General features: G+C 32.9%; 2 protein-coding genes across 6 annotated transcripts in view; both read right to left on the reverse strand.

Moving 5' to 3' along the window:
- Positions 1-1,790, reverse strand: part of LOC148616835 (solute carrier family 12 member 4-like) — a 54,765-nt gene extending 52,975 nt beyond the window's left edge. For 3 of the 4 annotated variants that reach the window (XM_088583943.1, XM_088583942.1, XM_088583941.1), the window contains exon 1: positions 1,251-1,790. In XM_088583943.1, the coding sequence (XP_088440069.1) occupies positions 1,251-1,371 (121 nt within the window). In that variant the 5' untranslated portion in view covers positions 1,372-1,790. Of the gene's footprint in view, positions 1-401; positions 418-1,250 lie in introns of all 4 variants that reach the window. The other variant, XM_088583945.1, reaches the window with a different exon arrangement.
- A 3,016-nt stretch (positions 1,791-4,806) lies between these two features.
- Positions 4,807-27,342, reverse strand: LOC148616836 (DNA replication complex GINS protein PSF2-like). 2 transcript variants are annotated; one of them, XM_088583948.1, is made up of 5 exons: positions 27,214-27,342; positions 23,195-23,309; positions 19,990-20,089; positions 18,622-18,748; positions 4,807-5,128 (listed from the first exon to the last, which is right to left on the reverse strand). In XM_088583948.1, the coding sequence occupies exons 1-5, from the start codon at positions 27,301-27,303 to the stop codon at positions 5,009-5,011; spliced, it is 552 nt and encodes a 183-aa protein (XP_088440074.1). In that variant the 5' UTR covers positions 27,304-27,342; the 3' UTR covers positions 4,807-5,008. The 2 variants fall into 2 exon arrangements, with proteins under 2 accessions (XP_088440074.1, XP_088440073.1); XM_088583947.1 differs by lacking the exon at positions 4,807-5,128 and adding an exon at positions 6,554-6,780.
- Between the last annotated feature and the right edge of the window lie 27 nt (positions 27,343-27,369).

Genomic DNA, 27,369 nt, shown 5'->3' on the forward strand with positions numbered 1-27,369 from the left:
ATAAGTTTAAAGGTACATATACATTCATCTAAAATGTATTTAATAAACCTATTGGCACTATGTAGTAAAGTTTCTTTGAAGGAAGGCTGAATTATCTCCCTTGCTAATTAAAAAAAAAGGTCAATTTTCAATATGTTAAGAGACTGAGAGGATGCTGTGCAGTCTTAGATATACAAAATGTACCATACTGAATTAATACTGAGTACATGACTGATTTTCTACATCTTTGTTTAGGAAGAAGAAATTAATTGGTAATAGTACACATGTAATTATTTTCAATTGTTTTACATGTTCCAATACTGTTCAAGTTTCTTTCTGTGTGATATCATTGGTAAAATGTAATTAACAATGAACATGCGGGTCAAAATTGAAGTGCAGGTTGGTTTCAAAAATAAACTCACAATCATGACCACCATGCTGAAAAGGAACCTTATATCTTAGATAATGTTTATATACATTGTACATGCAAACTACAAGTTGGACATACATGTACATCAATATGTACTTGAATATGCAGGGCTCTAGAATTCCCATTACCCTGTAAACTAATATATCTTAAGGAAAGGTATATTTGAAAGTTTTGCATATCATATTAATTTCTTGCAAAATTTTTCAGGGAAGCAGAAAAGGTTTTGAATTCTAGAGTACTAAATGCTCATGTATCAATTTTCATGCACTACTGCAGGTACTACAAGATTCATAATATACAACATTCAAACCCGTGTGTATGTACAATGTACATTTACAATGACTTGCATATACATTTTGTACACATTGCACATTATACACTACATTTTGAAAGTACAATGTACATGTAAGGGTCTGAATGATTTAACTCATTACTCCCGCTGATTTTGTATATTTGTATAATTTTAGGTCACTGTTAATTTCATTTCATATCTACACTTGACATGCTGACATCATTACATAATTACACTGGGAACATATTTGTACATATTTATTACACTAATCAATTACTCAATTTACATTTTACTACTTTGATTAGCATGTACATGTTTGCTATACATGTATGTGAATATGTCTTAAACAAAAAGTCCCAGTGCCGGCAGTGGACCTTAAAGTCCATTTAATAGTAACTGAGGAACGCTATTTGTTTGTGTAATGCCATCCATATTCTATGTTTTTGAGTTTGTGTACATTGAGCATGTGTCCTGTACATTTGTACAATACAAGAACAGATTTAATATACGTTATTTTAAAAACAATTATGATTAGATCTAACAATCTACCTTCGGCAACATTAAGCTGGACACTGTTTATTGGGACAGCTCCATATGAACCATTGTCCAATGTCTTTTCACCAATCCTCGATTCTTCATCAGCTTTGGTAACAGTAAACCGCTGAGACATCTTAGCTTTTGTTTATATCCTGAACTGATTTCAATCTTTTTTTGTCTCTTTACCTCCAGTCACAGCCGCATGGTCCGAGATTGAAGCTGTGTGATGCAGTTCCGTGTTGATGTCAATTCCAATTACGTCGAATAATAGATTGATTAATGATTAGCTTGCTGACTAAGATTTCAAAAGATTTTGATTTGCCTACAAATCAGCTGGTAAAATTCCAAAGTTTCGCCTCGAAAAAAAATGTATAGTATTACCTCCTTGCCCTTAGTGTGAGCTGTAACCACCCTTTTCTCGACCGATGCTGAACCGGCCTATAATTTTCCATTCAAATTTCTAGATAACCGATAACAAGTTTATTTTTAGACAAATGTTTCCATTTTTGACAGAACTGCGTGGCAAAACACCGGAAGTTTCCATATTTTAGCAATTACAGGGGAAGATAATTTCAATTTTCCCGCGTTATTATTATTTTTTTTATTTATTATTTTATTCGTAAATATCGGATTTATACTTAAATTAACTATTTTTAAGAAGTGATTTCGTCTTTTTTATTAAAATAAATTGGTAAATAATGCAGAGAAGTTGGGAAATTTTACTTATGGAATAATTTTACCCCAAATAAAACTTTCAACTAAGAAGAGCTAGGGACTCTCATTGTACGGTACACCTGTAATGAAACAGTTTGAACGATGACCAATAATATTGGAACAATGCTCTGAAATATTGGATTTTTTTTTTACAGAAATACTTTCTTGTCCATCATCTTGGTTTTGAAGTAAATATCCAAGCAAGGACTGTTCTACTAAATAAAAAAAATCATCGGTCTAACAAAAGACCTATTTTAGGAGAGTTCTTCGTGATGTGATTTAGTTTTGGTTGGCATCAAATCCATTGAGTGGCATGGGGCATTAACTTTAAATCATAATAACTTTTTTTGTTTTTTAAGACAATTGAAAAATTCTTTGGGTTCCCTACACTGCCGATACAACTCTTTTTATCCAAGTGATTTTTAAATATTCAGTAATTTGAGCATAAATTTTTAAAAATAAGTTTATTTGAAAATAGAGGTTTACATATAAATATCATTTCAAATTTATTTTCCAAGTAAAAATGTTATAAATTCACATACAAACTATAAATTCTTTTATCTAAATGAAACATTTTACAGAACCAAAATTGGATATTAAAAAACAAAGCTATAAAGTTTTGAAAACTGTTTATTTAGTTGTTTACTTGCCAACCAATTTGATACTTAATGATATGCAAATTAGGGAATATGACATCACTAATGAGATTGGTGAGCTCCCCTATTCTAAATTAAATTTTGATACCCAAGAAATTAGATAGCGTGAAAGAATTGAGTGATTCAGCTTTACTACAGACAGCTCAATATAAACACTGAGGGAACTGAATGTATTATTGAGTTATTGAGTGAATTTGTGTGTGTGTGTGTGTTCATAGTCCCAGTTCATTTGTAACCTTGCATTTTTTTCTATTAAAGCTAGTTTAACCCCACTGCAGGCTTCATGTACCTATCAGATGTTGTTCATTAATGCATCCTTGTATTGTTACATTACTTTCATGTTTGAATGAACTAATTAAACGAAGCAAGGTATTTTGTTCCCCAAGGAAAAATAGTTCCTTCACATTAAACCTGAAACATGAAATTGGGAAAAACTGTCAAAATGGGAAGATTTCTTCCATCAAGTTTTTTTTTTTTTTTAAATCTGTATAAGCCACTTTTGAGTTGTTGCATAATGTTGTACGTTACAAATCTAGAGAGTTGTATACCATTATGTTACCAGGAAAACATAACTGACTTTGGTAAAAAGATAAACTAAATAAATCTACATGAAGTAGCAGTTTGTGTTCAGTTGATTGTATTCTAGTCCTTTTCATAAGTCTGGAGCACAAGACTCTTTAAAGGACAGTATGTGCAACTACAAAATGATGATCCCTTACAGTATTATATAGTTTCTCTCCGTTATGAAAGCTAGCAGAACTAGAAATACTGTAAGCAAGCCCATGTTAAGGTCTCACTAACCACTTCTAACGTTTCCATTACTTTACATGTTAAAAAAAGTAATTTTCAGTTTTACTGTGAATTCCCAGGACAAATGACATCTTAAAGTTGCATACCATTGGGAAGCTTGGAAAATAAGGCTTTCAAAATCATTATGCTAATCATGGATCTGGAAACAGTTAAAAATGCCTGTCATTCACCAACAAATTTTGCAAATGTCCAATGACAATTTTCCAATATCGGACATAAAAAAAATTGTCAACTCTTAAAATTACAGTCTGCATTGCTAATGGTACGATGATTGTAGAAATTCTTCATAAAATTTTGTTGAATAAATAATCCTGAAAATCCACATTTTCTCCTTTTCTGTTAACTGACAGGATGGAGACAAATTACTCACAAATATAAACATTATTTGTACACTTTTGTAATTATAAATGTGATTCTAAAGTACACATTCTCAGCCTTATTTTGACTACTTGTAATCAGAATACACACAAATAATGCACTTACGATGCATAGGTCTAGGTTCAGTGTGTTTTTAGTACTACATAGAGGTGACCATTTGACCTGGAAGTGGTTAGTGAGATTGAACCTATAAGATGGGTGATCTTCCCTCAGTGGCTAAGGAGACTGGCACTTACAAGAATGTAACATGCAAAATAAAATTGCGTTATCTCCCTCAGAAGTCCTCCAACACTATATTCCTTTGTGCATATCTACGTATAATGCCAATACTTCCATAAAATTTCAAAAATCAGAAAAGTGCAGGTTTCTGCCTCCATATTTCAGAAATAACACTATTTTAACCTACTGGTTTCATACATCTGTCCAGTCAATAATGTTCGTCATTAATGTGTCTGTGTCATTTTTATTACTTTTTAGACTGATTTTGATTTTGAAGAATTGTGCTCAGTTTTTGTGTTTTGTGTTAGAAGCACTGTTACCATGAATTTTATTACTTTGTTGTTGGGGCCTTCAAGAGCTTACTTTAAAGTGTGTTCACACATATTGAAGACCTTTTGATGATTTCTGAAAGTATTCAATATATTGCATTTAGGTTCCATGCTGTTGCATTTGTTACATTTCACCATAGCTGTTAAATTCTTTTTCTAAGTCTAAACCAAAAATAATCAATCCAAGACTTCCTTTGTTGATATAGAATAATGTGAAACAATATTATAGACAAATGCTTGTTTTTTGCTCCTAATTCTAAAACAGTTGGGGCCATATATAGCCACCATAACCCCAAAAAAATGGATACCAACCTTACTTCTGTGGTTTGGAACCTCGTTATAAAATTTGATGAAATCAACCAATATTCAAGTCAAGTGTCTAAGAACAACATCAACACCGCCATAGTATGGCCATACTATTATACAACGGTAAACATGCATTCTGGCGATTGTAACACTGTATCAAATGAATTACTAAATTTATTTTAAAAATCCATGGAATAAATAAAAATATTTATTTCTTAGACAGATTTTAAATGTAATTCCATAAATAATGATTAATCATTATTTGCTCAGTTCTGGTCCCGTAAGAAATTTTTACAGCTAAATGGTTAGATTAGTCCATCTTCAGCATTTTTGAAAGTAGTGCAAAGTATTACACCTTTCATTCCTGAGTTGCTTGGAATCTTCCACTCAAGTTGGATCTCAAAACATGCATCTGATCCAAAGCTTTGGTTAAAAATGGTCTTACTGTGTTGAGCTCCATCAGGGTAAGGTAATTCAACTAAAAAATTAAAATTACATAAAAATATACAAATCATAGAAAAAAAAAACCACAGTACTTTCTTCATCAAAACAATCTCAGATTTTCATAACAAAAAAATTTAAAAAAAAACATTTTTGTACAATGCAAAATACTTTAATTATTCACGAGTAACTTTCTATTTCAACTTGCAAAAAATAAAATTCGACTAATCAGATTACTTTAACCCTTTCAAGGCGTATGCATGTTGTAGGATACACATTGTGAAGGGCGAATGTATCCTGTAGGATACATAGAACACATGATTTGTTTTACATTGGTTTTTATACCAACTATTTCCCCCTAAGTTCACTTACAAGGAGTAAATCTGAATTAAAGATATCTAGTGATTCGTATTGTTCGCCGTCGTCAACCCAAAAGCTGTTTACAAGACTTCATTTTACTAAATAAAACCTTGGAATTTTTCTGTGTTAAAATTAGATTGCAAATTGCAACTGTCATGTGATCGTGTAAAATGGCGATGCTTTCAGAAAAAGATATTTCAAAATAAACAAAGGTTTAAGGATTTAATTGTAATTAATTATGGTAAATTTGGACAAATTTGAAGTTTAGATTATAATGTTTGTCTTTTTACACAAATACAATTTAAAGGTAAGTTTAAAGGGAATAATATCAACTTGAAATAGAAAACATGTTCGATTTGGTAATGCGCTACTAATATTTATGTTAGGCAAGTTCAGAAATTGTCTGCTCTGATCTTAAACATGTCTTCCGGCAAATCTGAAAGTGAATTTGAAGGTCTAAGCAAATCTGATATTGTAACTGCTCAGAAGGAAGTTTTAGTGCTCTTAGCAGAAGAAAGATTAAGAAATTTTCTACACGTACAAGGTATAAGTGATGATTCAGAATCAGATAAAACCCCTGAAAATGAACTTGAAAATGATGTACCCATTAATATCAATGAGAGAAGTGACTCTGCTGACTGTTGGCATTCAAACTTGCATATATCTTGAAAGGGGTCTGCCACATATATTCACACCTACGGAAATAACTGACCCCAAAACTATAATGGACCCAATAAAAGAAGCTTTAGATTTTTGCTAGCTCTTTATTCATGATCGGTTTCTACAAAATTTGATAGAAACCAGAAGCCCTGTTTATCACAAGAGCCCCTGCCTCATTTGTTAGTAGTGATTTATTTTTTTAAGTAAATCAAATGTGTTTGTAAGACACTAATGATGCCCTCACTTGCTAGATTTGCCAAATTAGGAACATGTTTATTTTTGTATGAAGACATGGTTTGCAAATTCAGAAATTCTTCCAAGACTTGTGTTACTCATGGTCTGGGGATTGTAACACTGTATCAAATGAATTACTAAATTTATTTTAAAAATCCATGGAATAAATAAAAATATTTATTTCTTAGACAGATTTTAAATGTAATGATTCATCATTATTTGCTCAGTTCTGGTCCCGTAAGAAATTTTTACAGCTAAATGGTTAGATCAGTCCATCTTCAGCATTTCTGAAAGTAGTGCAAAGTATTACACCTTTCATTCCTGAGTTGCTTGGAATCTTCCACTCAAGTTGGATCTCAAAACATGCATCTGATCCAAAGCTTTGGTTAAAAATGGTTTTACTGTGTTGAGCTCCATCAGGGTAAGGTAATTCAACTAAAAAATTAAATAACTGACCCCAAAACTATAATGGACCCAATAAAAGAAGCTTTAGATTTTTGCTAGCTCTTTATTCATGATCGGTTTCTACAAAATTTGATAGAAACCAGAAGCCCTGTTTATCACAAGAGCCCCCGCCTCATTTGTTAGTAGTGATTTATTTTTTTAAGTAAATCAAATGTGTTTGTAAGACACTAATGATGCCCTCACTTGCTAGATTTGCCAAATTAGGAACATGTTTATTTTTGTATGAAGACATGGTTTGCAAATTCAGAAATTCTTCCAAGACTTGTGTTACTCAAGGTCTGGGGATCAATTTGGGGATAAAAAATTCCTAAATATATGCATATCTACATATTATATCCTGGCCACATAGTGTCATGAAATTCTGTTTGGTAGTGTCAAACTAGTTGCGATGAGAAAAAGAGGACCGATGGACGGATTAATGGACACATAAAAAATGTTGATGCCCCCCCATAACAAATCCCTAACTTTGTTGCTTGGGATACATTTCTGACAAAAATAACAAAGTCTAAATATCATACAGTTCCGTAATATTTCATGAAAATCAAGATCGTATGAAACATCCTGCAAAAAATATTTTAGATGAAGAGATAGCCATACAAGCCACATGGCCCTATTTTTGACCAAAAATAAGCTAACTTTCACCAATTTCCGTAATATTTCACAAAAATCAAAATCCTTTAACCCTGCACACCTTCATCATGTGTAGAAATATCCTGTAAAATATTTTAGATGTAGTTCAAAAACTGTACAAAGAGAACGTCGGACAAGCCATATAGCCCTATTTCTGAGTAAAATGACTAAGTGTAACTATCACAAATTTCCATAATATGTCACGAAAATCAAAATCCTTTAACCCTGCACACCTTTCATCATGTGTAGAAATATTCCTGTAAAATATTTTAGATGTAGTTCAAAAACTATGAGGAGATAGCCGGACAAGCCATGATCATGTGTAATCCGGATAGAAACGAACAGACAGGGGTAAATTAATATGCCCCCGACAGTTTGTTGCGGGGGCATAAAACCAATGCCATGGAGTACACCAACCCTCCCAGAAATGAAAGCTTTTCTTGGTCTTACATACCAAATGGGTATAAACCAAAAACCTAGCACCAAGCTATATTGGTCTACTGTTCCTGTCATGTCAACTCCCATCTTTTCTTCAACAATGAGCTGTGACAGATACACACAAATTTTAAGATATCTACACTTTTCTGATAATGCAGCTGAGCTAAAACCAGGTAATTCTAACTATGATCCGTTGTACAAAATTAATCCAGTGGTAAATCATTTGAATGATACTTTTGGTTCTGAGTATATTCTAAGGAGAAATGTTACAACTGATCAATGTATGCTACCCTTTAAAGGTCAAACATCCCTGAAACAGTACATACTCTCTGAACCAAACAAATGATGTGTGATGCTGGCAAGTGCTGATAAACTGTCTTTCAACAGAATTGTGGGAAAACTATGGACTGGTGCACTGTACGTACAAACAAAGCAGGTTTGCCAATTGATATGTGTAAAAAGTCTCAGTCATCTCCAAAACACCTGATGACCGTAGGACATGTAAGTGGCTCAATCAATGAAAATAGTACATTTACTAGAAAAGATGTTGTTTGTCCTAGGGCAATTGTTGATTATACAGCATACAAGGGAGGTGTTGGTGAAACTGACCAATATATACAGTACTACAGCTATAATCATATAACACTGAAATGGCCAAACAAAGTCTTCTTCTGGTGATTAGAAATGGTAAAATTCAACGCTTTCAGACTTTTTACTTTAAGCTGCAATCACCCTTCCACCACCTCTTTCTTGGATTTCTCTTCTACGCTCATTAAAGGGCAATTATCTGGTTATGTACAAGAGGTCCGCCAAGGGAGGCCAACAGTTAACTTGCCATTACTCAGATTAGTGCAGAGACATTTGCCAACAACCTTGCAAATCAAAGGAAGATATCATATCTGTTACATGAACTACAGAAATGGCAAACAAGAAAAAGTAAGGCAAACAAATTATGGCTGCAGGGATTGTGAAATACATTATGTTTACCAAACTGCTATACGAAGTACCATACTCAGAAAAACTATTGCAAATTTGACAATGCAGAGAAATTTCTTGTTCGTTCCGGTTCCTGATTTTAAATTGACTAATTCATTTAGAGTTTTTTAAACTTAACGGAACATTACATTTCCATGGTTCAAATTGGATAGAGCTGGCCAACTGTAAAGGAAATCTAATAATGGCAAAGATGCATTATAACTTAAAGTTATTTATTTTTGGTGAAGGATATTTTTTTTGTTGTTATCATTCACTTTATATTTTTTTCAGTTCATTTTGATGCACATTGTCAGTTCATTTATAAAATTTTTTTTGATACTTGAAATGAGAAATCCTTCCTCTGTTTACATGTGTATTTTTGATACTTGAAATGAGAAATCCTTCCTCTGTTTACATGTGTATTTTTGGATACTTGAAATGAGAAATCCTTCCTCTGTTTACATGTGTATTTTTGATACTTGAAATGAGAAATCCTTCCTCTGTTTACATGTGTATTTTTGATATTTGAAATGAGAAATCCTTCCTCTGTTTACATGTGTATTTTTGATACTTGAAATGAGAAATCCTTCCTCTGTTTACATGTGTATTTTTGATACTTGAAATGAGAAATCCTTCCTCTGTTTACATGTGTATTTTTGATACTTGAAATGAGAAATCCTTCCTCTGTTTACATGTGTATTTTTGATACTTGAAATGAGAAATCCTTCCTCTGTTTACATGTGTATTTTTGATACTTGAAATGAGAAATCCTTCCTCTGTTTACATGTGTATTTTTGGATACTTGAAATGAGAAATCCTTCCTCTGTTTACATGTGTATTTTTGGATACTTGAAATGAGAAATCCTTCCTCTGTTTACATGTGTATTTTTGATACTTGAAATGAGAAATCCTTCCTCTGTTTACATGTGTATTTTTGATACTTGAAATGAGAAATCCTTCCTCTGTTTACATGTGTATTGTTGATACTTGAAATGAGAAATCCTTCCTCTGTTTACATGTGTATTGTTGATACTTGAAATGAGAAATCCTTCCTCTGTTTACATGTGTATTTTGGCAACAGAAATATCAAGTCAACAAGTCACAAAATTAGTCATCAAAAAAACTTTTCAACAAATAAATTTGATTCTATTTTAAAATTTTTTAAATATTTCTATCAGGACATTTTTTCCTTACCAAATATTCTGGTTAATTTGTAAGTTTAAACAATGGGCAACATCAAGTATTATAACCCTTGTTTCTTGTTCTGTCATTTCAAGTAATAAATTTCTAGCTTGTTGTGTCCATATATGATGGCTATTGACAGTTCGGGGACGAAACAAAATGTGTCAAACTGATAGATTTTTATTGTAGTTACCTCACTTGATATCATCAATGGTGATTTAAGGAAAAATGCTGTTCATAACATTTTTCATGCTTTTACTTTTTTAATGTTTCTACATAGAAAACACAATAGATAGATATATGGACCATCATCTTAATTCTACAATATTATATATACAGTGACAATTTTCATATGCAATTCTGTGGAAAAATTAGACAACAAAATGTGTTGTTTCAGGTTGAGCTTAGTCGACATGATTACCTGAACAGACCTGAATCTTAAAATTTATCTGAAATCACATCATGTCTTTATATAGAGAACTAGAAAGTCTCTTACACATCCCCACTAAGGTAAATATCAAATTTCCCAATTCTACAGTGTTTGAATGGGTTAGTAATCTTGAGCTTTGCAAGCTTCACCATTTTTATAAGCACATGTTTGGAAATTAATTCCTCCCAGCCATTACGTCGCACGAAATTAACAAGGCTACTCTGACATGCCAATATTAAGAATTCAGTACAGAGTGTGAATTATGACCCTTAAACACTGAACAGGAAGTATCAGATAGGCAGTAATGTTTTTCAATATTCTGCAAATAAAACTAAATTGTTCAGTCATTTAAACAATAGTCAGGAAATTATCACTTGACACCTTGGTGAGCAACTAGCACTAGCGAAATGCAATTCTTAATGGCCTTTTGTGAGTTGGTTAGTGGAGGTTTCACACACTGACACTGCTTTATTGCATAATGTTAGTGAATTACTTTTTGAAAAAAGAAAACCAGAGGCTCCCAGGAGCCTGAATCGCTCACCTGGTTCAATTTTGCCTTTCAAAGGCAATAAATAAAACAAGAAGTTGTCCAACAATTTTGACTCAAGAAAACTTTGATAGGACCCAAGCTATATAGGCACCAACAGAAGCAAATTAAAATGTATATATATTCTTTAACAGTATTTCCATGGTGATACATTACTTTTTTTATATAATTCAGCTGCATGTGAGACATTTCATACAGATAATAGCAAGACATAGCATGATTTCATGAATGCTTCATTTCATTTATACATATTGTGTAGTTTTGCCTATCACATGCATGTTGCACATATTCATGTATAGACTAGCATTTTTACTGCTTGCGTTCATTTATCTGTATATTGAAATTCAAATATATTCTTTAACAGTATTCCCATGGTGATTCTTTAATATTTTATATATTTCAGCTGCATGTGACATACATGTATTTCATACAGATAAATGCAAGACATTGCATGATTTCATGAATGCTTCATTCCATTTACACATAATCAGTGTTCTAGCTAGGATTTGAAAATAGAGGGTGCGCAGGGAAGAGGGCACTTTAACATGTATCATGTTTTTTTCAACCAAAAAGGAACATTGGCGTATTTGAAGGTTTTTTTAAAGATTTATGTTTCCATTAAGTCAGAAATATCTTTATTCATTTTTTTTTTTGCTCTTCTTGTATGTATGTTTTCTTATTGAATAATACAAGAATGATGTGTAGACAAAAATTAACATTACTTTTGTAGAATTTAAAGCAGTATACTATCACACCATAAAGGAGATTACGGGCAAGTGATTCTTAACATCTATGACATACTATGAGGTAAAATGTTGCATGAAATGTAACAAAATATTCAATATTGCTCCAATTCAATTTCAAAATCGTATTATTTTCTCTAACTAATGTAGTTATAACTTTTGAAAAATTACCTGTACTGTTGACAATACAGAAAATTTTAAAAAGAATTGAACTGATAGAGATAACTGACATACTGAATAAACAAACATATGCAACATGCAATTGTTTACACCCATGGTTCTACATAACATAGACCTGTCAACTTGAAAATATTTTAAAAATTATTTGTACAAAAGAAAATAATTAATAATTAATAAGTTTAAACAATGGGCAACATCAAGTATTATAACCCTTGTTTCTTGTTCTGTCATTTCAAGTAATAAATTTCTAGCTTGTTGTGTCCATATATGATGGCTATTGACAGTTCGGGGACGAAACAAAATGTGTCAAACTGATAGATTTTTATTGTAGTTACCTCACTTGATATCATCAATGGTGGTTTAAGGAAAAATGCTGTTCATAACATTTTTCATGCTTTTACTTTTTCAATGTTTCTACATAGAAAACACAATAGATGGATATATGGACCATCATCTTAATTCTACAATATTATATATACAGTGACAATTTTCATATGCAATTCTGTGGAAAAATTAGACAACAAAATGTGTTGTTTCAGGTTGAGCTTAGTCGACATGATTACCTGAACAGACCTGGATCTTAAAATTGATCTGAAATCACATTGTGTCTTTGGATAGAGAACTAGAAAGTCTCTTACACATCCCCGCTAAGGTAAATATCAAATTTCCCAATTCTACAATGTTGAATGGGTTAGTAATCTTGAGTTTTGCAAGCTTCACCATTTTTATAAGCACGTTTGGAAATTAATGCCTCCCAGCCACTACGTCGCACGAAATTAACGAGGCTACTCTGACATGCCAAAATTAAAAATTCAGTACAGAGTGTGAATTATGACCCTTAAACACTGAACAGGAAGTATCAGATTGGCAGTAATGTTTTTCAATATTCTGCAAATAAAACTAAATTGTTCAGCCATTTAAACAATAGTCAGGAAATTATCACTTGACACCTTGGTGAGCAACTAGCACTAGTGAAATGCAATTCTTAATGGCCTTTTGTGAGTTGGTTAGTGGAGGTTTCACACACTGACACTGCTTTATTGCATAATGTTAGTAAATTACTTTTTGAAAAAAGAAAACAAGAGGCTCCCAGGAGCCTGATTCGCTCACCTGGTTGAATTTTGCCTTTCAAGGGCAATAAATAAAACAAGAAGTTGTCCAACAATTTTGACTCAAGAAAACTTTGATAGGACTTATCATAAGGATCACTTCAGTAAATGAAAGTCTAAATCTATCATAGTTTTCAATACATTGGCTGAAAACTAAAAAAAAAAACCTGTCATTTTCCCCTGTCAAGGGCAATAACTCTAACAAGAAAGCATCTGAAAAATTTATGCCTGAAGACTTTTGTAGTCCTAAAAATAAGGATCATTTCAGCTATTGAAAGAATTTGGCCAAACCTAACGGTTTTGGAGATATATGCGAAAAACTACTGTCTGACCCCTATGATCTATTTCTAGTAATAGTGGCCATGTTTTTCGACGGATCAAAAAACCCCACTTCAATTCTATGCAGGATGCCCCAAGGAACACTCATAACATGTTTTGTTTCAATTGGTAAAATAGTGTCAGAGGAGAAGATTTTTGAAAGAAATAACATTAAAAATAGCAAAAAACTTTGAAAAAGGGCAATAACTCCAACATGGTTTAATAGATTAAAATGAAAATTTAACCGCAGATAGATCTCATCATGCTGAACACTTATACCATTTTCAGAATGGGCTAAACCTAACCGTTTTGGAGATATATGCGAAAAACTATTGTCTGACCCGTGTGCTCTATTTTTAGTAACGGCAGCCATGTTTTTCAACGGATTTAAAGTCCCCAAATCAGTTCAATGCAGGATACCCCAAGGAACATTCATACCAAGTTAGGTTCCAATTGGTCAAGTAATGTCATAGGAGAAGATTTTTGAAAGAAATAACATAAAAATAGCAAAAATCGCTGAAAAAAGGCAATAACTCCAACAAGGTTTAATAGATTAAAATGAAAATTAGACCGCAGATCTCATCATGCTGAACACTTTTACCATTTTCAGAATGGGCTAAACCTAACTGTTTTGGAGATATATGCGAAAAACTAACTGTCTGACTCCTATGTTCTATTTTTAGTAACTGCGGCCATGTTTTTTAGACGGATCAAAAATCCCCACGTCAGTTCTATGCAGGATACCCCAAGGAATATTCATACCAAGTATGGTTCCAATTGGTCAAGTAGTTTCAGAGAAGAAGAGATTTGAAAAATTGTTATTGAAAAACGACGACGATGGACGCCAAGTGACGGCAATAGCTCAGGGCTGTTCCAGTAAAACATACATGGGACGGGGGGAAGGCACTTGAAAATTGGAGTAACCTCCCATAGAAGCGATATTTTTCCACTCCTACCCACCCACAGAGGTAAAAACCCAAGCTATATAGGCACCAACAGAAGCAAATTAAAATGTATATATATTCTTTAACAGTATTTCCATGGTGATACATTACTTTTTTTATATAATTCAGCTGCATGTGAGACATTTCATACAGATAATAGCAAGACATAGCATGATTTCATGAATGCTTCATTTCATTTATACGTATTGTGTAGTTTTGCCTATCACATGCATGTTGCACATATTCATGTATAGACTAGCATTTTTACTGCTTGCGTTCATTTATCTGTATATTGAAATTCAAATATATTCTTTAACAGCATTCCCATGGTGATTCTTTAATTTTTTATATATTTCAGCTGCATGTGACATACATGTATTTCATACAGATAAATGCAAGACATTGCATGATTTCATGAATGCTTCATTCCATTTACACATAATCAGTGTTCTAGCTAGGATTTGAAAATAGAGGGTGCGCAGGGAAGAGGGCACTTTAACATGTATCATGTTTTTTTCAACCAAAAAGGAACATTGGCGTATTTGAAGGTTTTTTTAAAGATTTATGTTTCCATTAAGTCAGAAATATCTTTATTCATTTTTTTTTTGCTCTTCTTGTATGTATGTTTTCTTATTGAATAATACAAGAATGATGTGTAGACAAAAATTAACATTACTTTTGTAGAATTTAAAGCAGTATACTATCACACCATAAAGGAGATTACGGGCAAGTGATTCTTAACATCTATGACATACTATGAGGTAAAATGTTGCATGAAATGTAACAAAATATTCAATATTGCTCCAATTCAATTTCAAAATCATATTATTTTCTCTAACTAATGTAATTATAACTTTTGAAAAATTACCTGTACTGTTGACAATACAGAAAATTTTAAAAAGAATTGAACTGATAGAGATAACTGACATACTGAATAAACAAACATATGCAACATGCAATTGTTTACACCCATGGTTCTACATAACATAGACCTGTCAACTTGAAAATATTTTAAAAATTATTTGTACAAAAGAAAATAATTATTAACGAATGATTGGCTGTCCATGAAATGGTGATAGATCCAATCAGGATCCAATTTCTACTTATACAACCCTGATCAGCTGAATGATCACCAATAATTACCTGAGGTATACCTGAGGGTTAATTACGACAGGATGTGGTAAATGAAGGTGACACTTCTTAATTGGCTTGGTGTAATTTATTAACAAAAGTGTAATGTTCAGATAATTATAAATGGGCACTAAGGGGGTAATATGACAGAAGGGCAGGGCACTGTGCCCCTCCATTTTGCCTAGCTAAGACACTGATTAAAAAACATATACATTCACTGTTTTGCCTACAATGTATTTCTTGTATGTTGCATATATTCATGTATAGACTAATGCTTCTACCTCTTGTGCATTCATATATCTGTATATTAAAATCGTTTCATATATTAACATTCATTTTTATGCACAAATATCCTCTTTTCAATGCATTGCTAAATCTTGATTTTTGTCTTGCCTAAGAGCAAATTTGAAGAATGCCAGAATATAGGGATTACCTTTCTGGTATTCACAATTGTAAGAGTATTTGTCCATAGCAAATTTTCAACAACCACTTTATATCACAGGTCGATGATATTTGGTAGAGAAAAAGAAGATAATGCAGAAGTGTTATTGATCCACACTGTACAACAGTGACTGTATATGAAGGTAGTGTATTACCATGAACTATTTTGTATCTCATCTAACCAGTTGAAATTTCTGTGTGTATCCATATGATTGCCTTGATAGTTGTGTAAAGTTTCCTAAATCCATTTGTTTTATCGAGGATCAAAGATTTCAAGAAAACTTCTCTTCTTGTATACCTAGCACTTTCAGCTGGAAATCTGCTGTATTTAAGCATCACTCAAGTTTGCATGCACTCTGTGCAGGTAAAGGAACAAGAAAGTATAAAGTAATATTGATGTTTATCAATATAGAAAATTCTGCTCATTTGCACACTGGGGGCTTATCTTGTTTAAGGGTATGGAAATTTTGTCCATTGTTGTAGACTCTCTGACAATTTCTAAGATGAAGAGCAGAAGTAAAAGCCCTGTTCTTTGATAATTTGGTGTTTTTGTCACCTACACATTCACTCCATAGCCCATACCCTTCCATTTTGAAGTTTTGGAATGGGTTATTCTTGATATCAGTATGCAATGACTACATAGTGATTTAACAACTGTTCAAATTCAGTTTCAAAAGAAATTTAATTGTGGAAGAGTTGCTTTGATGATAATTCAGAAACACTGAATAGATATAAGAAGATGTGGCATGAGTGCCAATGAGACAACTCTCCATCCAAGTCACTATTTATTTAAAGTATAAACCATAATAATAAGTCTAAGTACAATCTTCAACACAGAGCCTTGGATCACACCAAAAAGTAAGCTATAAAGGGCCCCAAAAATTACTAGTGTAAAACTATCCAAACGGGAAAACCAACGGTCTAATCTACATAAAAATCGAGAGACGAGGAACACTTATGAACCAAATCAACAATTGACAGAAGTTGACATCTTTTCTGATGTTCGTGCATCTCGGGTTGCACCATCGCTCCACATCAAAACCCCGATAATACTGGATGAATAATGTCAAAACAAACACAGGGTGATTTCCGGGCAGAACACCTGTACAAATGGCGCAAACTTTCGACAACAAAAGCATGTAAATCAACTATACTAAAGGTTTATACAACGACAGGGATTCATTTTGGACCATTTCAAGAAAGTAAAAAACAACTTTCAACAGAATGTTCCTTCATTGTCCCAACAACCATTCACAGAAGTGAATTTCCAAGCCCAGTACCGCGCCATAGATGCATTTTACACCAACCCACAACCAAGTATATATTTTTTTTAAAATGCCGTCCCCGGGTCCCACCTATGTTTTGCTGGAACAGCCCTCACATTTCAGCTTGCTAAAAATAGCAAAAAAACATTGAAAAAGGGCAATAACTCAAACATGGTTTAATGGATTAAAATGAAAATTGGACCACAGATAGATCTTATCATGCTGAAGATTTTTACCCATCTCAAAATTAGCTAAACGTAATGGTCATGGAGATATATGAGAAAAACTACTGTCTGAACCCTCTGTTGTATTTTAAGTAACGGCGGCCATGTTTTTCAACAGATCATCAATCCCCACATCAGTTCTATGCATGACACACCAAGAAACGTTCATACTAAGTTTGGTTCCAATTGGTCAGGTGGTGTCGGAGGAGAAGATTTTTTAAAGAAATATATTCAAAATAACAAAAAAACGTCAAAAAAGGGCAATAACTCCAACATAGCTTAACATATCCAAATGAAAATTTGACCACAGATAGATCTCATCATGCTGAACACTTTTTTTTGGCTAAACCTAACAGTTTTGGAGATATATGCAAAAAACTACTGTCTGACCCCTACGTTCTACTTTTAGTTACAGCAGCCATGTTTCTCGACGGATCAAAAATCCTCACATCAGTTCTATGCACGATACCCCAAGGAACATTGATACTAAGTTTGGTTCCAATTGGTCAAGTAGTTTCAGAGGAGAAGAGTTTTGAAAAATTGTTAACAACAACGGACGACGGCAAAGAACGCCAGGTGAGCTAAAAATGAACCAATTTCCTAAAAACACTCATTCTTGTAAATGGATTAACCTTAAGAATATTATGGCAATTAAGTAAATTAATTGTGCTGGTATTTATTAAGTTAGCTACTGTCCATTCTTATACTGAAATTGCACAATTTATAGTGCAATACAAAGATGATCTTTCTATGATGAAATGAATATCACATGATGAAATGCTTTAGATAGTAAACTATACAAACAAATAAACAAACAGAAACCTGCAATGAGAAGTATTGATTGTACCATAAAAACTTAAGTCATCCCAATAAAACCCTGAATGAAAATTGAAATCATGTTTGTTAACTGAGCAACTGAAAAGGGGAATCTTAACTATCAGATAATTCAAATGTTGGTTATTCCATACATCTAATAAAAATTGTTAATAGTTCAAGTAACTATCTAAGGCAGTTCACCAGGACCCAGTTGTTCATAACTTCATCTGCATCATAAATATTTATCCAATGGATAAGTTGTATAGATTATACTACACTTAAAAACTGGGTAACTTTTGCCCAGCAGATAAATTTTTTTACCCATTCATGCCAATGTGGTTATCAGTTCATCACAGTAAGACCATCTACATCCCTTGAACATCAACAATATATATGTGATGTAATACATTTACATTAAATGACTTGTTTGGTTGTTACCTTAGCATGTGTAGCATCACTTTTCAGGAATGTGTCTATACTGCTACGTAACTTGGCTATACGTAAATCCCATATATCTTTAACGAGAGTTCTTATCTCATCTGCATGTGGTATGTCATCAGTGGCACTGTATCAAAGATAAACTTCATTGTATTCACTGACTTCTAAGCAAAAAACTTGTATAAACTTGAAATATATATAATAAATCAGGATTTTCACTTGAATACTGGTATCTAAAAATTTCAATAGTCAACAAATTTTAATTGAAGGAATATGATTACAGCTGTACTATACCATGTAAACAATACTACCATAAACATAAATTTCAATTTCTCCACTCTTCACAGTGGAGTCAAGATTTTCCTCTACTGTGTAACCACATCATTAAATATAAGATAAAATTGCTTCAAAAAACAATAAAAAAATGAAAAGTAGCTACTTTCCTTCAATACAAATATGCAACTACAAAATTAATAAAATTCATCATGTAAGTACCAGTCCACATAAAATTCAGACACTACCAATGGTAAAGTGATTCATGGTCAAGAAAAACCCACCAAACAAATGATGCTTCTTTAGTCTACGTATGCTATACTATCACATAACTATAATCATTTCTGCATACAGATTTGCACTTTATAGAAAATCAAACATTTATCTCCCACTAAAATCAACCAAATGAAGCCAAATCAAGAACGATAACTCTTGCAAAGTGCAAATTTCATGTACAATCTATATGATTTTTATCTCAAAATCACAACAACGTATTGGTAAACTATGACTGGTTGTGTTATCAGAAACTGTTTCCGAACAAGAAATAAAACTAAATTTGGTGAGTTTTTGACATACATGAATCACCTTCTGTCTGATTTTTAGAAAGACTGCTACTTAATTGTATAGAGTGTTTGAACGATGCATGGATGACTGTACAGGCAGATTATAGAATACGAGGGGCAAATGAAACCTAAAATCTGTTACTTGTAAATTTCAATAGCAATAACGTAAAGGACACTCAAGAATTTAAAATGAACGAAGTCGAGACCAAAGCATACATATATAGTTAGGTATGAATTACCAAAATACTGTATTTCATATTTCCAAAAAAAAACGGTCATTAAATACACATGGACAGAAGCTCATCTAATGAGACCAGAATGACTGGGGCTGGTTAAATTTGTTCAAAAACAGAAAAGTCTATGCATAGTTAATAAAGTACCAGTATGAACAAGGCAGACCACAGAAAATGCTTGATTTCAGTTTGTCAATTGAAAAGTGAACCATAAAGACTAGCTTAAAGCAAATCTTAACTTTCAGAATACTTTTTCAATTTTATGCACTAATGGATAGTGATGTATTTATACAATATACCATTTTAATAAAAGCTGTGTGACCTCCATAAAGTGAGGACTTGGCATTTCTGTGAAGAATTTACTGTCTGTCTCCTCTTGTTTTTTGTCCTGTAATTTATCTGAAACATAATTAATGCAATAGTAATGACAGCATTATAGGTATTATTAACACTTTAGTTCAGAGCATATCTGAAAAAAACAACAAAAAAAACATGATACAGATCTATATACAAAAAGATATAGTTTTTCTATACATACATTTGTATAACCTACAATTCCGTTTTTTGTTTGAAAATATAACAAAATCAATAAAAGATCATACAGCTTATATTAAGAGTACGTGAGCTAATATTTGGTGGTTTAAGCTACTCCATATACCACAAATGACTCAACCAGACTTTCAATTAAAGAACCTTGGTGAGCGTGCTCACATACCCTACGTGTCCCCATACCAGATAATAAAGTAAATTTCTTCGTAAGAGAAATACATGTAGAAGAACACCAATAAAAAAAGGAATAAGAGTGTTTTTTAGGCTTTAGATCTTAATCTTCTAACTAACTTCTGTTACTCAGAATGGTAGTTTAAAACTCCAGACTGTGATTTCTTCGAGTTTTAGTTAATCCAAAGTAAATATCATTGTAGCAGAACAAAACGTACACTTGACCTATAACTTATCATGGTGAATTTATATTCCAAAAAATCATGTCATAATCTGCAAGCGTTTAGAAAAAAAAAAAAAAACGGTTATTTCTGTGAATTTAGTTCAAGGCCCGTAATTTTGGTAAAAATCATTAGAGCAGAATCAACTACAGCCTTGTCCTGTAACTCATCACGGTGAATTCAAATACTAAAATACTAAAATTCATGTCAATATCTGCAAGCATTTAGAAAAAAAGTCTGGAAAACTGTTGTTTCTGTGAATTTTGTTAAGTTCAAGCCATGTAATTTCGGTAAAAATCATCAGAGCAGAACAAAACATAAACTAGACCTATAACTTATGGTGAACTTATACATCAATAATCATGTCAATATCTAAAAGCCTTTAGAAACAAGAGGCTCCCAGGAGCCTGAATCACTCACCTGGTTAATTTTTGCCTTTTAAGGGCAATAACTCTAACAAGGAGTTGTCAGACAATTTTGACTCCATTTGATTCATTTGACACATTTGTAAGCCTTATAATAAGGATCATTTCAGCAATTGAAAGCTATTGGCTAAACCTAACAGATTTGGAGATGTATGCAAAAATCTGCTGACCCAATTGTTCTATTTTCAGAAATGTCGGCCATGTTTTTTCAGTAATAAAAAAATTTCATTAAGGATACCCTATAAAACAAAAAATGTCAACTTTCATTGAATTCTGTAGAGCAGTTTCTGAGAAGATTTTTGAAAATAATAACATCATAAACAGGAAAAAAAACGTCCAAAAAGAGCAATAACTCCAACATGGGTAAACAAATTTTCACCAAAATTTGACCACAGATCTCTTCATGCTGAATAATTTTACCTCGTGTCAGAATTCGACTAAACCTCACGGGTTTTGGTGATAAATGCAAAAAACTACTGTCTGACCCCTATGTTCTATTTTTAGTAACGGCAGCCATGTTTTTCAATGGATCAAAATCCCTCAAATCAGTTCTATGCACGATACCCCAAGAAACATTCATACCAAATTTGGTTCCAATTGGTCAGGTGGTGTCAGAGGAGATGATTTTTGAAAGAAATGACATTCAAAATAGCAAAAAAAACGTAGAAAAAGGGCAATACCTCCAACATAGCTTAACACAGATCTCATTATGCTAAACACTATTACCCAGTCAGAATTTGGCAGTTTAGGAGATATATGCGAAAAACTACTGTTTAACCCCTATGTTCTCTTTTTAGTAATGGCAGCCATGTTTTTCGACAAATCAAAAATCCCCATATCAGTTCTATGCAGGATACCCCAAGGAACATTCATACCAAGTCTGGTTTCAATAAGTCAAGTATTGTCAGAGGAGAAGATTTTTGAAAGAATAACATTAAAAATGGCAGAAATCTTTGAAAAAAGGCAATAACTCCACCATGGCTTAACAGATTAAAACCAAAATTTGACCGCAGATAGATCTCATCATGCTAAATACTTTTATCCCCATGTCAGAATTTGGTTAAACCTAACGGTTTTGGAGATATATACAAAAAACTACAGTCTGACCCCTACATTCTATTATTAGTAATGGCAGCCATGTTTTTTAGACGGATCGAAAAAAAAAACCCACATCAGTTCTATGCAGGATACCCCAAGGAACATTCATACCAAGTTTGGTTCAAATTGGTCGAGAAGTTTCAGAGGAGAAGAGTTTGGAAAAATTGTTCACAACAATGGACGACGACAACAGACGCCAAATGAGCTAAAAATGAACCAACACTCATTTTTGTAAATGGATTAACCCTAAGAATATTATGGCAATTAAGTAAATTAATTGTGCTGGTATTTATTAAGTTAGCTACTGTCCATTCTTATACTGGCTTAGGTCCGGAAAACTGGTAAGTTAAAGGCCGGTAATTTCGGTAAAAATCATCAGAGCAGAACAAAAGTTAAACTTGACCTGTAACTTATCATGGTGAACTTGTATACCAAAAATCGTGTCAATATCTGCAAGGGTTTAGAAAAAAAAAATAATCCAGAAAACTGAAGATGGACTGACAGACAGTCAAAAATATTATTCCCTTCACAACTTTGTTGCAGGGGGTATAATAATTCTACTCATGGTTAATGAATCAAGTTACATGTATGTTTTTGCAATGAACTGCACGTACATGTACATTGTACTTAAAAGGGACTAATAATGAAGCACAGATCAGTGAATAAACTTATGGAAAGCAAACAGATGTTTCTAGAAATGCAAAGGTTGTTTACCCTTTCAGTTCCAGACATGATTTACAGAGCAAACCAAAAAAGGCGGAAATTGGTGATATCGTAAGTAAATATACAGTAAAAAAGAACAGTAACAGTAAATTCCAGATTTGAAAAAGCGGAAGAAAATCATGTCTGCAGTTCTTTTAGTTTTTATTTCTGTTGTATAGGTTGCTTCTAGTTTCTGTATCAGGAGTTTGTCCCTTGACTAACAATGTATGAACTATAAAAGACTTAAACCATAGACATATTTGCCTTTGTGATTTCATTGAAATGCATTTAGCATTTGTGCATGTAAGCCAAAATTTTCTACAGCTATAAATGTATACCAGATTCCATCCATTCAGGGGGGATAATTCTGCACTTTTGTCCTTGTTTTAAGTTAATTGCCATCCATAATGGTACTTGTACTGGCAAGCCTGCATTGAAAGGTCCTACATCTCCCTGCAAAAGAACTTTGAGACTAACAATCTGTAATAGGTATATTTACGCCATTTTAATCAGTAAAGTCAAACACACAGCTTTCAGATATCTAATTTTTTGCTAAATGTCATAAAACTTTAATGAACCCCCAAAATGTAAAGAACGGTAACCTTGTCTTTATGTCTAGTAAGAATTTTGGTATTCATAATCTTGAAGATTATTCGACAAAAATTATGTGACAACCAAAGATAAATTGTTCGAGTGGTTCCTTGGCGTAAGTTACTGGAGTTCAGTTAACAACTGTGTGTATACAAATGTACATTGCTCCTTTTGACAGCCAGGTCACAGGATGACAAAAAAAAACCAGATTTTACAGAGTGGTCTTGTAATTAGTGTACAAGTGTCAACTTCTAATAACATGTTTAGGGGTTTATTTTGAGTAAAATTTTCTAGAAGTAATTTTGCAAGCAGAAAAAATATATATCAAAGACAATGTAAAGAGATGTCACTGCGGCCTGAATAAGTACTTTGTACTTCAGTCATGTCCCAACAAAACTCAAGAAAACAAAAGATGTATGAAATACTGGCCAATTAAAATAGCATCATTGTCTTTTTTTGAAGATTGTCCTGCCAAGATAAATGGCACACATAGACACTGACATCATTTCATAAAGCCAGCATACTAAATGTGCCAATCACCTAGACATTCATTTTCCTTCGAGTTACAATGTTCATGGGCAGACAATAGATACTACAAAAAAAATCAAGCACCATCTTTTATCATAATAATACAAACCATCACACATTTTATGAATCAACTTCAAGTTCAAACTGATGAGTGACAAAACAGGTTACAATTTTTTTTTCATACACCAACTGGTCCAGGGCTTTTGTGGAGCGAAATGTTATAAGAGCCTGGTGTGACATCACACTTTAACTTGATTGCTTCATTGAAGGACTTTAAATTGAATGGAAGCTATTTGGAACTACCAATAACATCAGCCAAATGGAAAAAGTTCATTTTGAATTTTTTATTAGAATTTATATTCAAATTGCTCGACTTTCCGCACTATATTTTAAGATGTTCTCAGATTGGCTAAGACCTGTGTTCTATTTTTAAGTAACCGGGTAAGCCTTTCTAATAAGACAATTAACACAGGTCTTAACCAATCAGGGAGCAGCTTAAAATATAGTGCGGTTCTAACAGGAAGTTGTTATATTTAGAAAGAGTATGTGAACTAGAGCATAAATTCATTGATAGAAAGATACGATATAGTAGGAGGGAGAGTATCAAAGTAATTAAAACCTAGTTTAAAGTGAAAAATAGCCATTTTGCTTTGCAACGATATATCATTTGTCATGAGTAAAGGAAATTGAAAGGTTGCAGTGTATTTTTCTGAGAGCATCATTATTTTCAGATAGCCACCTTCTTCTACTTGGGAATTGATAGTCGACCCCTGTTTAATAGTATTCCCCCACACAGACAGAAACAAGCACCTTTGGGTCAGATAGAAGATCTAACCATTTTCAAGACGGAAGCGATTCTTGCCAATCTATTCACCAAAATTTTATTCCTCCATGAACAATGTTGAATGATAGCTGATTTTTAGATCCAAATATCAGCAATCTCTTGCAATTTTTTTCCTTAAATTTTGGTAGTGTCTAAAATGCATAACCCGTACCTGTACCAACTTTTCCCCATACCCAAATATTGTTTTGCTAAAATATTCATTCTTACAGTATGTAAAGAACTGAAAATTGCGCGAGGTGTGGAAAAGTCCATTTCAATTCATTTCTAATCAAGAAAATGATATATATTTTTCTGATATTTCTTGTTTCATCGGTTTTCAGAAGTCAGGTCTAAAATGTGTAACCGGAAGTTACTGTACCTATTTATTTATTACTTCTCACTTTCCTGTCCGAATTTTACGTTTTTCTAAAATTATTAAAAGGTTAAAACTTCACCTAATGACTTTAGATAAAGTTTTGAGAGATTTAATATTGTGTTAAAAAACAAAAGTGATTAAGTTTGAATTCTGTATTGTACCTAGTATCAATCCCCGTACCAGCAAAGAATGGATACGATCTTACCCAGAATGAAAACCAAATTCTCTGATTTTGCTTCAATTTTCATACCACTTGACTGGTATGGACAAAAATGTTCTCATCACTAGTGACTTTTTTGTTCTCAAGAGTTCGATTGGCTTAGAAATCAATTGTCTTGGACTCCATCTTGAATCGCCCCGATTGCCATCATAGTTATATTTCAGTTAAATGAAATAATTTTGGTGCTTTCTTATCTTAAATAAGAATTATAAAGGGACTCGGGAAGATTTGAAGTGAAAAAACCTTTGAAATCGTCATTTCTTTTGTGCGGAATGTTTGCGTTTGCTGGACGTTAACATGTTTCCTACGAATCGGAATCATGTTTAACACACTTTTCATTTTTTGAGTATTTCTTACCTTTTTAGGGCATTAGAGAAACAGAATCTACACTCAAAGCTTGTTGATGATGAATTCCTCACATCTTGTAAAATAAATTTTATAGTTTGAATAGCTCAGCAAGCGTCACGATCAAAACTATAAAATTTATTTCACTCGATGTGAGAAATTCCATAACCAACTTGTCATCATTGTAGATTCTATATATCTCATGAACAGAGTCTGATGCAATTTTAATTTACTGTCAATGAAAATTTGATAATATTATGATTTTTTAATGTCAAATATGCTATAAATTAGTACAGAAAACACAAAATACCAGACTTTGATTTTGGGTACAGGAATTTCGGGTTACATATTTTAGACCTTTTGAAAACCGAAAATCAAATAAAATCTATTTTTTCAACGAACTTTTTTAAAAATTAAAAATCATTAATTCTAGCCTAACCATCATGTCATTTTGTGTAAGTGTACCAACTTTCAGCTGGAAATATCGACCAATAATGAAGAAATTGGCTAAGTAGTATTTGGGTATGGGGAAAAGTTTGTACGGGTACGGGTTACACATTTTAGACCATACCTAAATTTTTGGCATGAACTCGTTTCACTGGAGAAGAAGAAAAATTGGTTGACGAGAACTACTCTGGCCTTGACCAGTAACTGATACTCCGAATTTCCTCTGACCCTGCAACTCTCCTCTTTTTTATTTGGATATTGATATGTTGGGTTGGGGTCAGAATGATGTGCCATACAAAAAGTTGGAGATTCAGCAGTACCGCCCTTCAACCGCTTGTAACGTCTTCAAGTTGAAATTGTGCATGTCATACCTACCTAGTTTGATTCCAGAACCATTTTCCACTTTTTTGATGCCATATTTGCTACAAAAATTACATTTTTTAATGAAGTGTTGATCATTTTTCACTAGAGACCCTGTTTTGTTGACATTTCAAATCATAATAGAGTAGGCGGAGCTTGTTACTTATGGAACGGAAGGGTAGCGGACAAGTAATTTTACAGTGGAATTTTGAAATATTCTGGTAGATTCCAGTTTTAAAAATTGATTCTGCTCTGTTCCGTTCCAAAAATAACAAGCTCTGCCTACTCTCTATTACGGTTCAAAATGTCAACAAAACAGGGTCTCTCGTGGAAAATTATCAAAACTTCAATAATAAATATAATTTTTGTAGCAAATTTGGTATCAGCATACAGGAAAATGCTTCTGGAATCGAATTAGGTAGGTGTGACATGCACTATTTCAACTTAAAAAGTTGTTACAAGCGGTTGAAGGGCGGTACTCGCCAACTTTTTGTATGGCACATCGTTCTGAAACCAACCCGACCTATCAATATCCAAATAATAAAGAGTAGGGTTGCAGGTCAGGCAATTCGAACGAAGTCTAAGACTAAGTAACCGAGTGTGGAAAAGCATGCAGAGTGAGACGAAAAGCTTTAAACTATCTTTAAAAGAAAGGCTGCAAACTAACACCAATAAGATATATTTTGTCTTGTGTAAAGTTAGGAACAACAGAAATCAGTTCTTTTTCTGCAAGAAATTCTACTTCAGCAGGATCCATTCAAGATTTCCGCGGGAAATTGGTGTCAAGGACAAATTGTCAATGTTAGATAGACGCTTAAATTTT

This window comes from Perna viridis, chromosome 5 (assembly GCF_037379345.1).
Source record: "Perna viridis isolate PV_CMFRI_1.1 ecotype Kerala chromosome 5, ASM3737934v1, whole genome shotgun sequence".
Classification (NCBI taxonomy): domain Eukaryota; kingdom Metazoa; phylum Mollusca; class Bivalvia; order Mytilida; family Mytilidae; genus Perna; species Perna viridis.

Coding starts and splice junctions, on each gene's coding strand:
- LOC148616836 (XM_088583948.1), bottom strand. CDS start 27,303: ATGGATCCTGCTGAAGTAGAATTTCTTGCAGAAAAAGAACTGATTTCT. Junction 20,090..23,194: donor CCCTGAATGGATGGAATCTG/GTATACATTTAT, acceptor ATTATGTTTCAG/ATAAATTACAGGACAAAAAA. Junction 18,749..19,989: donor ACACAGCTTTTATTAAAATG/GTATATTGTATA, acceptor TCTTTGATACAG/TGCCACTGATGACATACCAC.